Consider the following 15,753-nt stretch of genomic DNA (forward strand, 5'->3'; position numbering starts at 1 on the left):
TTTTGCCAACGGTCAACAATGCCAACGAAGAAGAAGACGTACGTCACGTGACGTCTGCCTCGATTGGTTCCGCTGGGGAAGCGCTTTCCTCCATTGTCGCCTCGACTCTCTCTCTCCTTTTTTTTTTTTTTTTTTTTACTCGAAAACAATTTTGCTGTTCACATCAAAGCAAGTTTTTTCACCGCACAAGGACGTTTTCAGAAGCACACACGCTTCCCAAAGCGATGGAGATGAACATATCTCTTCACTCCAAGTTGTCCTCCATCATGAAGACGATGGCCGAGTCCGCCATGGCCGAGCTATGCAAGGCAATGGACGAGGACAGGGTCGAACTGCGTTTGGAGCTCTCACGGCTCAAGACGCTCAACACGGCTCTCAAAGAGAAAGTCGACACGCTGGAGTGCGAGCTGACGGCGGCCAGGAGCGACGTGTCCGGGCATCCTCGGAGCCACCGTACCGTCGCCATCCAGACGGATGACGACGTTGATGGTAATAATGGTCGGTTGTTTACATTTATTTTACACTCCCTGAAAACGGCATTAGGTGTACAGTATTGGATGGCATTAGATTGGGAAGAAAATACTTCCAATGTCATATTAATGTTATTACACTAATTAGGATTATCGCAAATGTAAATAATTGTGGGCAAAAGTCCACAATAAAAAAAAAACAATTGTTAGACATGCATACTGTTCAAGAGCTGCTGTCGGCCGCAGCTCATGCCCACTACTCACGCACACTGATTGCATTACTAAGGCCAGTCTTCAAGCTTAGATACCGTAGCATTCCTACTCTTTCTCAAGTGTACCTTATCCCCAAATACATCACAGACAGAAAACAAATAAATTGTTTAAAAGCATGCTGGGAAGCACGTAGCTTCACCATTGCTATAATATGATACTTTTCACCCCCCAAAAATCTGCAATGTAGTGTACCCTGCTTTAGCATTTGCCATGCTGTGTGCTTTTTACTTTTGGAGAAAAAAAGTTTGAGCAACACTGCAATTTTAAAGAAGCCATAAAGTTACTTTGTAATTCATCGCAAGGTTGACCAAGTAAAGAATCGGTTGTCCACCAGGGGTGGGAATCTCTTGACTGTCTCACAATTCGATTCCGATTTTTGTGTCTGCGATTCAATTCTGAATCGATTTTCGATTCAGAACCATTTTTGATTCAAAGTGATTTGAATGACAATGATTTCTGCTTCAATTTATAGATGTGCAAATAATCGTTATGATCTACTACAGTCTGACTCGCTAATGCCAGTTAGCTCGATACTTGCAGCACTTTTATCACTCAAGCGAACGGCTATTCATGCAAAATGCTTCAGGAATGTATACAGAGAAGCATGTTAACATTACTTACGTTGCAAAAAACAACTTTTATTGGAATAACTTGATTGTGATTTTTTTCCTTCTACTCGCTAATGTGGCTACAACTTAAGAGTGTATCAGAACGCGCTGAACCACACAAATCGGGTACAACATGAACAGCGCTCCCAATAAAGGCACACACAAACAAGGGCAGGACAGTATAAAATCATTGAAATAAAATCGATTTTGGGGCATTTATAATTTATTCTGAATCTTACTAAATGAGAATCGCGATTCTTATGAGAATCAATTTTTTTTTGCACACCCCTATTGTGCACAATACCAATGTATTATTTATTTTGCAAGAACATGTGTTGTTACATAAAAAAAAAGTATTTTATAATTTACTTTTTGTCTTCCATGAATTGAACAAGCAGTCATCATATAAAACCATCAATTGCCAGACCAGACACACAAATTGGTTTTGAAAATCTTTTGTGTTATCCATGACATTGATGGCTACAAAATATAACCATTTTCCCCAACAGCAATATGGGCATATACAAATTTGTTGTTTGACTTAATCCAATCTGTCTGCTTTTTTCCTCAGAGTCTGTGTCTCCAGTCATTCAGGGAGTCTTTGGAAAGGACTGGTGCCTTAATCTGTGGAAAGACAGATTCCGTGCTAGTCAGAGGACTGATACTCAGCAAGTAGATGACGTGAGCTTCACATATTTAGTGTCTGCTATACTGTGTATATATTCATGCTGTAAATATGTTTTTCTTTTCTCTCTCAGCAGGATATGATTATGTCAATGCCTATTGATTGTTTCTCAATGAGCGACGCGCAGGATTTGGAGAAAGGTGCTGAGTTTTATAGTTTTGAGTCTTTCTCGGAGGCCATCGAACGATGGCAGAGGACTAATTTGGTGGAGCTTTACAAGCGTAGCTCCAGGACCGTCGAGAATGCCAAAAAGCGGGCGAGAAAAAAATCATACAGTGATAATTTAGTGTTCGCCGAGCTGGACTTTGCCTGTGCCCATGGCAGTAAAGGGTAAGTTTGTACACTCATTACCACTGGAATAAGAGCCCGTCACAGATCAGAATAATTAGTATTGTGATCTTGTGTTACTTACCAATGTCTTTTTAATTTTAATGTCTTTTTAGCTCTGATTTGCTACGTTGTCCATTTACTATCAAAGTACGAGTTACACCGGATGGAAGGAAGCTTTACATAAAGGAGATCAGTCCTGCAGATGTCCACAACCATGAACTCTCTCAAGTAAGACAATCAGCCATGTGGTAATGTAATGACAAGTTGAGAACGATTAGCACACATTGTTTAATAACTACGGTGAAAGTATGAAATCTCCTCAGACATATAAAAGCCTCCTCTGAGCACCTTATGTCAAATCTGGCACTCAGCTGCTGAGTCAATAATTTTTTCTGGCTACTTTTTGAAGGCATGTCGTATTACAACACCAAACAATTGTGACATCAAAAGAGTTGTGTTTTAGAATTGATTTGGATGCATATCTAAGTGAGAGGAGCCAGCTGAGGTGGCTTGGACATGTTTGGTTTGGATGCTTCTTGGACGCCTTCCTGGATAGGTGTTCCGGGAATGTCCCACTTACAGGAGGCCCCGGGGACGACCCGGGACACACTAGAGAGACTATGTCTCTCGGCTGGCCTGGGTATGCCTTGGGATCCCGCTGGAGGAGCTTGACAAAGTGTCTGGGGAGAGGGAATTCTGGGTTTCCCTGCTTAACTCCTGCTCTCGCGATAAGCAGTAGATAATGGATGGATTGATGGCATATCTGCTTGTGTCCAAACTAAATGTAAATTTGTTTTTTAAGTTATGTTTACATGTTGTTAATGGTAAAACACAAGGCTGGACAAACATGACAGGCCATGGGTGCCTGGTGAGATTTTTATGCTGTAAAAAAAATAATAATAATTTTGCAGCAGTCACCGTGCATATGGGAAACCCAGTTGACTGTAGTATGATAGGGGGAATTACAGTCGTGATCAAAAGTTTACATACACATGTAAAGATCATGTCATGGCTCTCCCAGGCTTCCAGTTATTTTACAACTCAGATTTTTCTCTGATAGAGGAACGGATACTTTCTTGTCACAAAAAAGATTCATGAATTTTTGTTTTTTTATGACTATATTTGGGGTAAACAGAAAAAGTGAGCAAATGGTTGGGACAAAAATATAGATGCAGCAATGCTAATATTTGGTTATATGTCTCTTGGCCGTGTTCACTTCAATTAGGTGCTTTTGGTAGTGTTGACATTGTTAACATTTTTACTGTTTTATTTTACATTTGACCTGTTTTGCATTTCATTATAGATGTGTTGATGTAGGTGTTATTATGTTAACCTAATATAACCTGATGAGTAATGCTTTTGAGATTTTTGCTATCTTTTCTACTCTTTTCCCAGACATGAGAAAGTTAATATGTTTCGTTTGTTTATCTAAGAAGTCTAGTTCCTGTTCGTCAGAAATCCGTTTTTCAAAAGTTCAAGGACGATCTAGTATACTGGGAGAATGTAATCTGATTCTGTACCTCACGGGAGGACAGAGGCGTTTCCTGTTGTTTTGAATAAAAAGGCTGTGTGGGCAAAAGAGCAGACACACATATTGGATGACACTGCTTGGGTGATATGCAGTTGTGTGACCAGAGATCTCTGTAATAAATCAACCTTGCAAGGACCCTCTTCACAAGAATCTCATCTTGGATTTATTTGAACACGCAAAAGATTACAAAAATAAAGGTAATCTTTCAGTAGCCATCCACAAGATTCTGGTAGGCTTTTGGTTGAAACTTTGACCACTCCTCCTGACTAAATTGGTGCAGTTTAGTTACATTTGTTGGCTTGCTGACGGACTTTCTGTAGCATTGTCCACATGTTCTCAATGGGGTTTAAAAGGTCAGTACTTTGGGAAGGCCATTATAAAACCTTAATTCTAGCTTGATTTAACCATTCAGTTACCGCTTTTGATTTGTTTTTGGGTCATTATGCTGTTGGAACACCAAACAGTGCCCAAAACCCAAACTTGTTTGTTGGCTGTTTTGACCAATCACGCCCACGGATGAAAATGTCATCTTCGTTCTTGTCGAAGGGGGGAAAAAAGCACAAACATCTTTGCCAGCTAAAAATACACGAAGCGCCTCTCGCTGTTCAACATTCAACGAGGACTGTGTGATTCGGTGGAAATCAACGGGCTCGGTACAAGATGTATTCTCCGGAGTTTGTGAACTCACAAATATCGTGAGAATTCATCATGCAGAGCAAGGTAAATTTGTCACAGATAACTGTCATGACTTCCTTCTCATTCATCCCCGCTGCGCCGCAATATTTTGACACACTTGGATGCTCAGCGTCAAATGCTTCTTATGAGGAGGCGTAGGGTGGCTTGTTCCACTACACAAAACTGGACGGTCATTGGATAAATGCCGGGCTTTATCCTGCCCTTGGACGCTCAGAGTCTCTGGGAGTCAATGAGGCAGTGGGCTGGCCTGGATGCTCGACTTTTGCATGTTGATTGGATGATCCGTCTTGAGGAGAAAAGCCTCTTTGATTGACAGTGAAAAAGGCTAATCTGCAATCTTGAAATGTTAAACTCTACTGCGACATTCTATGTTTTTCATTCCGTTGTTCTGAACTGGCCGGAGACTTTACCGATTCCCAGCGACTTAGTTAAAGACGACTAGCGTTGTGTTTGCCGACTCTCGTGCCACTCTGTGGATCCTTTCCCCTTGTAAGAAGTTCTACCTGCATGGCAGGTAATACCGAATGAATTTTGTCGACCCAATTTTGGTGAAGCCAGTGTTCCTTACGAAGAGAAAATTAGATTAAATAAACGCATTTATTGATTTGCCCAGAAATGGCCAGCAACCGCCACTGACCCTGACATACCTGTTTATAATGCTAAATATATGGGAAGGATAGAGAAAGTTTCAATACATATTTTATGTATGTAAAAAAGTAATTATCAAACATTTATTGAGTGGCAGTATACATGTGTCCCTCGCTAACGCTCACTCCAGCCCAAGGCAGACGAGCTTCATTCGACTCTGCCTGGCCAAAATATGTTGCCCGTCTGCTCTGAAGAAAGCCTTGATAGAAGGCCACAAACGTGACGGTCTCTCATCAGAATGTGACGTGCCTGGAGGGAACACACCAGCACCTGTAGTAACCGCCTAGCTGGCGGGAACATAATGTAAACGTAGCCATACAAGTTTGTGTATTTGTGGGTTGGGATGCAACATTCCGGCTAAATGGTTCCAGTTGTTGGACTCAGCCGTTACAAAATTTTACTGGAATAAAAAAAAAGCAAAGATTAGTCTATCTACTCTTCAGAAAAGTAAATCCAAAGGTGGTCTAGAGGCACCAAATTTTATGTACTACTATATAGCTAACCAGCTACAATATATCGTTCTATGGCACCGGGTACTCCGGTTTCCTCCCACATTCCAAAGACATGCATGGCAGGTTAATTGAACTCTCCAAATTGTCCATAGGTGTGATTGTGAGAATGGTTGTTCGTCTCTGTGTGCCCTGCGATTGGCTGGCAACCAGTTCAGGGTGTACCCCGCCTACTGCCCGTAGCCAGCTGGGATAGGCTCCAGCACCCCCGCGACCCTTGTGAGGAAAAGCGGTCAAGAAAATGGATGGATGGATGGATGGATGGATGGGAACAACCCAACAGAGACACTAACTGTTGGCTGGAACTACAACAGAAGGATTGTAATAACCTCAGACTTCTAGATTTACTCTTTATTACAACATCGATTAAGCGACATAATTGTTTTAAAAACCCAATGATTTCCGCCACCCTGACTGCTTGGTGGAAGGCACTAGAAATTTCAAAAGCCCAAGTGGAGCCCTGTGGACTTTCTCCCCTATGGCATAACCCCGACTTTCAACTTAACAACCAACCGTTTTATTTAGGTGTGTGGGAGCAGAAAGGAATTACACATCTCCACCATCTCTTCTCAGATAATATGTTTATAGCATATACATCCTTGCTCCAAAAATACAAAATAAAAAACTGATTTTTTTTTACATTATCTACAAGTTAAAAATATGATAAAGAAAAAAATTCCAACACTTCGGGGTACGCTCCAACCGCCTGTTTTAGCTAAAGATATTAACAAGCTTGCTCCGACAACAACAAAAAAACTTTCAAAAATATATAAGTTACTTTCATATACTGATAAAATGTCTTTACCCATCTCGAAATGGGAGACAGACTTGTCTATAGCACCGGAATCTGACTTTTGGATTCAAGTTTGTGAAAACGCATTTAAAATGACAAAACACACAAATTTACAACTTATCCAATATAAAATTATTCATAGAACATACATTACTCAATATATGATGAAGAAAATGGGACTCTCAGACTCCGACATTTGTCTCCAATGTTTACAAAACACTACAGACACTTATTTTCATGCTTTATGGTTATGCACTCCGGTCATGTATTTCTGGACTAAAGTCTTAGAAAAACTTTCCGCCATCTTGGACTGTAGGATACCTTTATCTCCAAACTTGTGTTTGCTAGGTGACCTAACAACAATTGACTTACCACATAAACAATTTCAATCTACACTTGTAGCCCTTACTATCGCTAAAAATACAATTCTTGTTAACTGGAAAAATAAACAAACTCTTAATATCGACCAATGGTCTAACCTCCTCATAAATCACATTTTAATGGAAAAAATATCTGCCTCAAATAAAAACCAAATATCAAAATTTATAGAAACATGGTCTACGTATATAGAATTTTTTAACCTAATTCTGGTTACTTAATTCTGCCTGTTAGCGAGAGCCACCACATCGTGATAACTTACATTGATGTTTCTGCATTTGGCAATTTAGTATTATATTATATTATTAGTATGGTTTTTTTTTTAAATAGGTTTTAGGTGAACTAATGAATACACACACACTCGCACACACACACACACACACATACTCACCCACATACAAAAAAAAAATATATATATAAATAAAATGAAAAAGGAGAGCAATGATGACATATCAAATCGAATGAACAATACTGAGCTCTCCGGGAAAAAAAAGAAAAAAAAAAGGGATGCAACATTCACAGTAAATTCCCATTATTTCTCATGGAAACTGTTCAACCACGTGGTTCCAAAATTCCATGCAAGGTTAGCCCAGTTAGTTTTGTGCAAAAGCAGTTATTATATGTTGATATGATTCAGTGATCTTCTCACTCTGTGCTCGATTGAAATTAAAGTCAGCCCTGAAAGTCTCTCCTAAAACAGTCATAAACAACTCTTACTTATTATCACACTCATCACTGTCGTTTTTCATTCCCAGGTGGATAGCTCCTCTTCATTTTGTCAGTCTTGTCGGAGAATCTCCTGTCATCCTATTATTTGTTTACACTAGCGCACACTCGCTGTGACTCTAATGAGCTGATGAGCAACAAGTGGGGGTGGGGCGAGTTTGGCTCGCAGGGCCCCTTTAGGGAATTTGAGACGGTCAATTGTCATTGCACCTTGGCACTCCTAGTGTGAAAGAATAAGATGTGCGTTTTTTGTGAAATCTGGGGGCCCCTCTGACTGGGGGGGGGGCAACCAATTGCCTGGTTTGCCTCATGGAAAGCTGTACAACCAAGGTGCGTCCTCTAATTAGCATCACAGGTGTCTTCAAATGTGTCATCAGTCAGTTGGACTATTTAAGAGCTGGTAAGTAGTCACTGTGCTTTTTGGTGACATTGTGCGTGTCACACAAACATTGATCAGAGGAAGTGAAGAAGAGAGTTGTCTCATAAGATTAGAAAGTTTATGTTTTTAAAGTACAGGCTTCTAGCGACAAGTAGTGATGGGATGATGATACCTCAAGGAGTGTATTGACACATTACACAAACTATATTGACACTGTGTTGTTCACTCAATAGTGACCCTCTGCCTTAGATCTAAAATCATTGCAGATAAACAAAATGAAAATAAGATGGTAAAACGTGCATGCTGTAAACCTTAATATTAGCTTATGAATTTATATTTATAAAATAAATTTAATAAATTTTATTTATTCACTTGCTAGTCTTTTACTTAAAATATGATCTCATCGTTGTATAATTTCAGTTGGTCCATTTGCTTGCCGAGTTAAGTTGTTTATTAGATGCTCATATGAGTTGGCTTGTAAAATATAGCAAATTTGTATGTAATAAAATAAATAATAAAAGTTAAAATGTTTAACTTCTGTATGGGATTTTGTTAAAAGTTTTAAACCATATGTAATAACACACTAAAAACAGATTCTGTCATACATTTTTATTGAGAAACAAAAGTTTTTGAAGTGTGATTGCTCCAAGGCGATTTCTCCTCTTGGACACCAGTTCCCCTGCCTTAGAGAACACTCGTTCACAGGGAACAGAGGAAGCTGGTGTGCATAAATATTTAAGTGCCAGTTGATAAAGGTGTGGATACTTTCTCTGGTTATTTTTCCAATATTCTAACGGGTCTTGTGATCTGGGTATGTTGCTTTCAGCCAGGTAGCTTTGGACTTCAACTATGGAATCTGCTGTTGCATTTGAAGTCATCCTGTTCTCCCCAACAACTCTGTGGAGCAGAGCCGACACTTCACCTACAATAAAATAAAAAGTTAACTTATCTGACAAAAAAAAAATCAAACCTTTTTCTATCAAAGAGTAGACATATTTAATTAAAAAAAATAACAGTAAACAATGCCCAAAGTAGGGAAAGATTTACCTTATGTGGCGTCAAAAGATCAAAATGATTCCAGACTTGTGAAAATTTTCTAGAACGATCCATGAGTGGAAGCAAACAAAAATCCAACAGGCACAGGCACAGGTACAGGTAAATTTACAGCAACAGCAAACAGTTTAATCTCCATCCAACAAACACGCAACATGTTGATACAGTTTGTCTACCTATAAATACAGTTTGGCTTGGCACATCCAAACGACACACTTCCTGTATCGGTCACGTGATTTTTTTATTAAAGCGATACACGCGCCGATACGGGGTTTCACACTTGCGCAGTCGGCACAGTGCTGGCGCGCCAGTGTTGTTCGTCCCATCACTAGCGACAAGCAGCTTGATGGTCCTGTGACCAAAGTTTCACATCTGATTTGGAAATGTAAGACCCCAAACTTTCAATTAACACTTTATCCATTCTTCTTGCTGTGGTCCCAAACTCTCATTGGGCATTTGCTAGGGGAAGTAAAAAAAAAAGAAAAGATAAAGATTTTCATTCCACTTGTTCCATTTTACAGGTTGTGATGACCGGGCCTGACTCGGAACATGCCGATGTGATTCAGGTGAAAGTGGAAGATTATTTGGAGGGTGCTGTTGCTGGTAGCTTCCCCCAGGAACCGGTCAGTCAAGAAAGTAAGTGAAGCCATTATCTTGAAAGGTACCCGCATAAGGATGCATAGCATCTTAGATTATGATTCTTTTTTAGATGTGCGAGAGCCCGCATACGATGACGGAAACATTCAATGTGTTCTTACTGCTCTTAACTTGTGTGGTGTATGTGATGATCCCCACAGCGCAGCTCACACATAACCATATCTCCACAGACCATTGCACGTTGCCTGATGTCTGTTGTAGTACCAAGGTGGACCTTTGAGAGGCAGCATGGTACCACAAGGCATCCACTGTGAGACACATATACATTCAACAGTAACTTGCTCCTCAATTTCAGTCTGGCAACAGCTTGAGCTTCAGGTGGCTTCCTAATTGGCTATCGTTCCATTGAACTCGGTGTTGATCGTAAATATTGAACGGGTTTAACATTTACGATTGTTTCTCGAGCAGAGACAGAAAAATCATTATTAACATGCCACGGTATAATCACTCAGGATAATCCAGGGTCCATCGTTAAGATTTAGGATAATGCTTCAGTGACACCTGGTAATCAGGCCTTTGTGAAGCGGAACAGAGGAGAAGTTATCAAAATTGGACCCGATTATCAGTATGTGTGTACTTATTGGACACAGACCAAATCTGCTTCCACCCAGCACTGTGTTTCATTATTTATTTATTTTAACTTGTTTGAACGTGTGATTGTCGGTTAATACAGTTTGCCTCGAATTGAAGCAAAAAGAAGTGCATGACCTGACTCCAGTGTAGTTTGCTGTTAACTAAATAAAAACATTTCCTCAGCTAAGGCCTGTGGCACAGGAGTTGAAGACTTTCAGAGCAAGTTTCTCCCATCCCATCAAAACTTAAAAAAAAAAAAAAACATTGATTAATTGATCACCATCGTTGATCTTGAACAGTAGTCAAGTCCCTAGTGTTTTTTTTCTTTTTTTTCTTGGAGAGCTCAGTATTGTTCATTCGGTAATTTTACCGATTTGACATGTCATCATCATTGCTCTCCTTTTTTTTTTTTTTTTGTCCCTAGTGTTTTAACTGAGTCAACAATTCTATGCGACGACAAGAATCTGCTTAACTCATTTGCTCCCAAAAACGTATAAATGCATTCTATTTTAAATATTACCATGCTCCCAAAGACGTATTTATACGTTTCCCCCAATGTTTTTTTATGCTAGAGCATACAGTATGCTTTGATGCAGCCTCTGAACTGAAGAGAATGCATGAAGCAATGGAAGTTATTGCAAAAACGGCCAGCAGGTGGCAAGAGAGCATAAGAGATCAACCATGGCCATGTTGCAAAAAGCTCTTTTCCCCACGTTTTAAACAGATTTGTGAATAATGAAGAAACTTAGATATATTCTAATGTAAAATGGAAACAGAGAAATATAAAGTAAAGTAGAGACTCTAATCTTTCGTTTGGTAGGTTCCGTGTTTTTTATAGCAATAGAACACAATATTCTGTGGGCCTTGCAAAATCAGTCAAAATCCAGTAAACCAGCCGGGAGCGGAGGGGGTTGCTTCAGTGAAAATGGCTGGGAGTGAATGAGTTAAAAACAATCAAAAGAAAGCAAAACTTTAAGATGACCGGAGAGGGAATTAAAATTGTTTATGTTGCCTTTTTCCGGACAACATCAGCACACAACAGCGCCCCCTGGACTTTCCAGGAGGTGCAGACCTTCCTCGGTATCCTCGCCGAAGAGGAGGTGCAGCGGCAGCTCATTGGCGCGGTTCGGAACAGGAGGGTTTTCCAGCTGGTCTCGCAGCGGATGGCCGCCAAGGGCTTCCGCCGGACGTGCGGCCAGTGCCAGTTGAAGTGCAAGAAGCTGCGCTGCCAGTACCGCAAAATAAAAGAGCAGAAGAGGACCAAAGCGTGGAGGTGGTTCGAGTTGGTGGACGCCGTATATGGTCGTAGGCCGGCGATAAACAAGCAACGCGTGAACACCGACACTGTGCTGGAGGCCATGATGGAGTCTGTCGGTAAGTTTTGCCAGCATTGTTCTCTTTACCACTTGATTAACATGCGTATTAGACTACATGGCATATAAAAAACGACGAAGGCGGGTCACTTCAAGTAAAAACTACACGGAGCTCACTTTCCGGTGCGTATTCTTTTATTATTATTATAGCTATGTTATACTGAACAGGCCAAACACACGTGTACCACTTAAATATGTTTAGTGTATATTTTTCCTGAAAAGGAACTCTTAATTTGTTACCACTCTCAAGTATTACAAATGCATTACTGTGGTAATTGAAAAGCTACTGGTATGGTTTTTTTTAAGGTGCTATATGGTTTAAAAAGTTTGATGTTCTACTGAATATTAAAAATGTAAAACCGTTTTTTAATGAAAATGCAACAGTTTCCTCCTGTGAGTCCTGGTAAATAACACATAATCTGTGTGACTTCTCAGTGGAAGTTCTCGGCTCCAGCAACAACCACCGGCAACTTGTCTCAATCGACGAGCCGCTGATCTCATCAAGCTGTTTGCTGTCAAGGACCTCGACGCCAGCGGAACCAGAACCGGGACCTTCGACCCGGATCGCCCCTCACCGTATTTCCTCCCGACAGTTTTACTGTGACATGACCGACTCGCTGGAAGAGGTGTCAACAGCGGCTTGGAAGGCGGAGGAGATGGACAAACAGCGCCTCCAGATGTGCATGGAGGAGGATGCACGCGGTGCCAGAAGGCAGAAGGCCGAACTGATCAAACAGAAACTCGGCCAATCGTCCGCTGTCAACGAAGCCTCTTTTAACATCTTTCACTCGCAAATCAAACAGGAATAATTCAAGTGGACTGCACCGCATGACGGAAAAGTGGCTAATCATCACAAATACCTTCTCTGTAGTTTTGTTGTTCAACGCACTCCAAAAATAAAATTCCTAACTGTTCCCAAACTTTATGTTTTCTAATTACTGTCTTCTTTACGCAAAAATGTTAAAAGGGAAGTTTGCATTTTTAAGCAAATCTCTTCACTCCTTCTCTCCCGCCCCCCGACCAAAGCCACGCCCCTCACAAACATGTCCTGTACGTAACATGCAATATAAACAAGTCGACATCCGATCATGTGGGTGCATTATAATATACCGGGAGTCCTCGAGTTACGTAGTACGCAACCTACGTCGTTTCGACTTTACGACGCCCGTGCCTTCTCCGTAGCACCTTTTTTTTTTTCATTTAATTTCCCACAGTGATCACACCATTTTGAAGTGATTTAAAGTTGTGTTGTTACCTCAAGCGACGGAAGTCCATTTCGTCACATTTCTGTGTTTACCGTATTTTCACGACTATAAGGCGCTCTTTAAAGTCTTAAATTTTCTCAAAAATCGACGGTGCGCCTAATAGTAAGGTGCACCTTGTGTGTGGACCAAGGTCCAAAATCTGACTTCACGCACACATTGCTTATATACAAGAAAGGCCGACCTGACTGAGGATAGACATGAGAGTCAACTTGGTGGCGAGTTTCGTTCGCTGCCTTTTTAAAAACAAGCGCTAGCATATGTTTTAGCATAATAGCATGCTACCATATGTTTTGAGCTAGCGTATGATTGACCGTACGTGCGCCCAATAGTGCGGTGAGCCTTATGTGTGTGTTAAACACAAAAATAGCACCAGTAACTGTGACTGCGCCTTATAATACGGTGCCTTATGGTTGTGAAAATACGGTAACTTTAAATTAGCTCTGTCTGTCAGCAATGAATGTCCGTGCGGAAACACTAAATTGGTTCCCTCTCTTCTGGGTCGCCCAAATTATTATTATTTTTTTTTTTATTACTGTACAAAGTATTTTGATGTAAATATCGACTCAAACGGGGAAATCTGACTTAAGTTGAAATTCGGGTTACATCGTCAGCGTAGGAGTGGAACTCCGCCGTATCTTGACTCCCTGTGTTAGGGATGCACGATAATATCGTTGGCTGATAATTATCGTCAATTAGCAACCAATTTGACATCATACAGATAAACCAGATAATAAAGAAATCCGCCAATAATAATAGACATGTGACGTTGGTCCATCTGTTGTGGTTGTGCCCAACTCCTTAACCCCTCCCCTCTCCTATGGTAGTGTTGCATATTTGTGACATCGTAATGCGCGCGACCCCAATGTTCACAGAAGATGCATCATGGCGACACGGCAGTCGCCACTGTGGCCTTTCTTTACTGTGTCTCCCCAAATGTACCCTCGCAGGTTTTTGTTGCATTTTTAAAATATGACTGTTTTGTTTTGGCAAACTCCAAATGAGTTACTGGTTGTCTTTGAAGCAGAGATATCAATAAAATTCAGCTTCATGGTGCTTTACACAATGCTTCAATGTATTTGTACATGTTAGGACTTGAAAGTATATTTGTATTCAGGTTCATTTTGCAAACAATTATCGGCTTACTTATCGGTTATCGGCATCGAAACTTTCTAAATGATTGGTTTATCGTATCGGTTGAAAAAGGCATTATTGTGCATCCCAATATTATGAGTGTGTATGTGAGTGCACACTGCACAGCCCTGATTGACACACTTCAGTCATGTCTTCTCGTCGCAGCGTAACAAGATGGGGCTAGAGAGGAAAGATTTTTCAAAAGAGATTTTTTTCATACCGTGTCATACCGACACTTTTAACATATCACACCTCCTATGTCACAGTTTGATACATTTCAATATTTTTTTTTACAAACCCAGTGTGTAGGTGGTATTGGTTTTAGACATTTTTGTCACAAAGTGTTGAAAATGGCTTGCGCTCTTTGACAATGCAATGTTGGCAATGTCAATGAGGTTGAACAAATGTGCCATTTTTGGAGTCTCTGAAAAGTCATTTTGGAGGCACAAGGATTCCACCCGATGCTTGCGCTATAATGTATTTTTTCAAACTCAACCTTTTAAAAGGAAATAATCATACCATTTAGTATTTTTACCTCCAAAGTGTACGGCGTTAGGCGAGCGCTTATATTTTAATGGCAGGGCGGCATGGTTTAGGTGGTAGGCTGATTGTGTCCCAGACCATGTTGGAGAGAGTCCAAGGCCAAGATACTAAATCATGATGCATTTCAAGGAAACACAAATGCACACATGTATTTGTTACAGTCTACTTGCAATGGGGCTAGGTGGCGTTTCTGATGGAAATGCGTTTGTATTGGGGTCCGACCCATTTTTTATATTTTGAGACCGATGCCAGTTTCAATATTTGGCAGGATAAAATTACGAGAACTTATTAACTGAAAACTATATAATCAAAAAAGTCGCTCCCTTAATGCTTACAATAATAAATATATAAATTACACTCAGAACATTTGACTGTTTTACAGTGCTTAGTAGTATTTAACTTAGCAACCAAGAGAAAAAGCCGCAGATTTTTTTTTTTTGGGGGGGGGGGTGAATGTCATTATCGTTGTCTTAGGTTGTTGTGTGTGTGTGTGTGTGTGTGTGTGTTGTCAATATCAGCCTGCTAATTAATCAGTCAGGTCCTACATTATACCGTGTAATTGGCACACATCAGTTAATTCCCCACCGCTGTCTCATAGCAAATTAGTGTGCCGTAAAGATCGTAATTTATTTTATTTTTTTCTAAGGAGAGCTCAGTATTGTTCATTCGATTTGACATCATCATTGCTCTCCTTTTAAAAAAATAAAATTAAATTAAAAAAATGTTTTTTCTCTTTTTAAAAAAAAAATATATATATATATATATATTTGTATGTGGGTGAGTATGTGTGTGTGTGTATTCATCAGTTCACCTAAAGTCCATTAAAAAAAAATCCCATACTAATAATATAATATAATAATAAATTGCCAAATGCAGAAACATCAATGTAAGTTATCACGATGTGGTGGCTCTCGCTAACAGACAGAATTAAGTAACCAGAATTAGGTTAAAAAATTCTATATACGTAGACCATGTTTCTATAAATTTTGATATTTGGTTTTTATTTGAGGCAGATATTTTTTCCATTAAAATGTGATTTATGAGGAGGTTAGACCATTGGTCGATATTCAGAGTTTGTTTATTTTTCCAGTTTTTTAGCGATAGTAAGGGCTACAAGTGTAGATTGAAATTG

The 15,753-nt window shown here is 40.0% G+C and overlaps 1 protein-coding gene across 8 annotated transcripts in view; it reads left to right on the plus strand.

Moving 5' to 3' along the window:
* The first annotated feature begins 32 nt into the window (after nt 1–32).
* The window catches only part of LOC144043338 (uncharacterized), a 17,929-nt gene continuing 2,208 nt past the window's right edge, over nt 33–15,753 (plus strand). For 2 of the 8 annotated variants that reach the window (XM_077556861.1, XM_077556862.1), the window contains exons 1-6: nt 33–498; nt 1,923–2,032; nt 2,110–2,366; nt 2,480–2,594; nt 9,601–9,715; nt 11,342–11,683. In XM_077556861.1, coding sequence (XP_077412987.1) covers nt 225–498; nt 1,923–2,032; nt 2,110–2,366; nt 2,480–2,594; nt 9,601–9,715; nt 11,342–11,683 — 1,213 coding nt within the window. In that variant the 5' untranslated portion in view covers nt 33–224. Of the gene's footprint in view, nt 499–1,922; nt 2,033–2,109; nt 2,367–2,479; nt 2,595–9,600; nt 9,716–11,341; nt 11,684–12,117; nt 12,603–15,753 lie in introns of those variants that run through there. The other 6 variants (XM_077556867.1, XM_077556863.1, XM_077556866.1 and 3 more) reach the window with 6 other exon arrangements.

Source organism: Vanacampus margaritifer, chromosome 2 (genome assembly GCF_051991255.1).
Source record: "Vanacampus margaritifer isolate UIUO_Vmar chromosome 2, RoL_Vmar_1.0, whole genome shotgun sequence".
Classification (NCBI taxonomy): Eukaryota; Metazoa; Chordata; class Actinopteri; order Syngnathiformes; family Syngnathidae; genus Vanacampus; species Vanacampus margaritifer.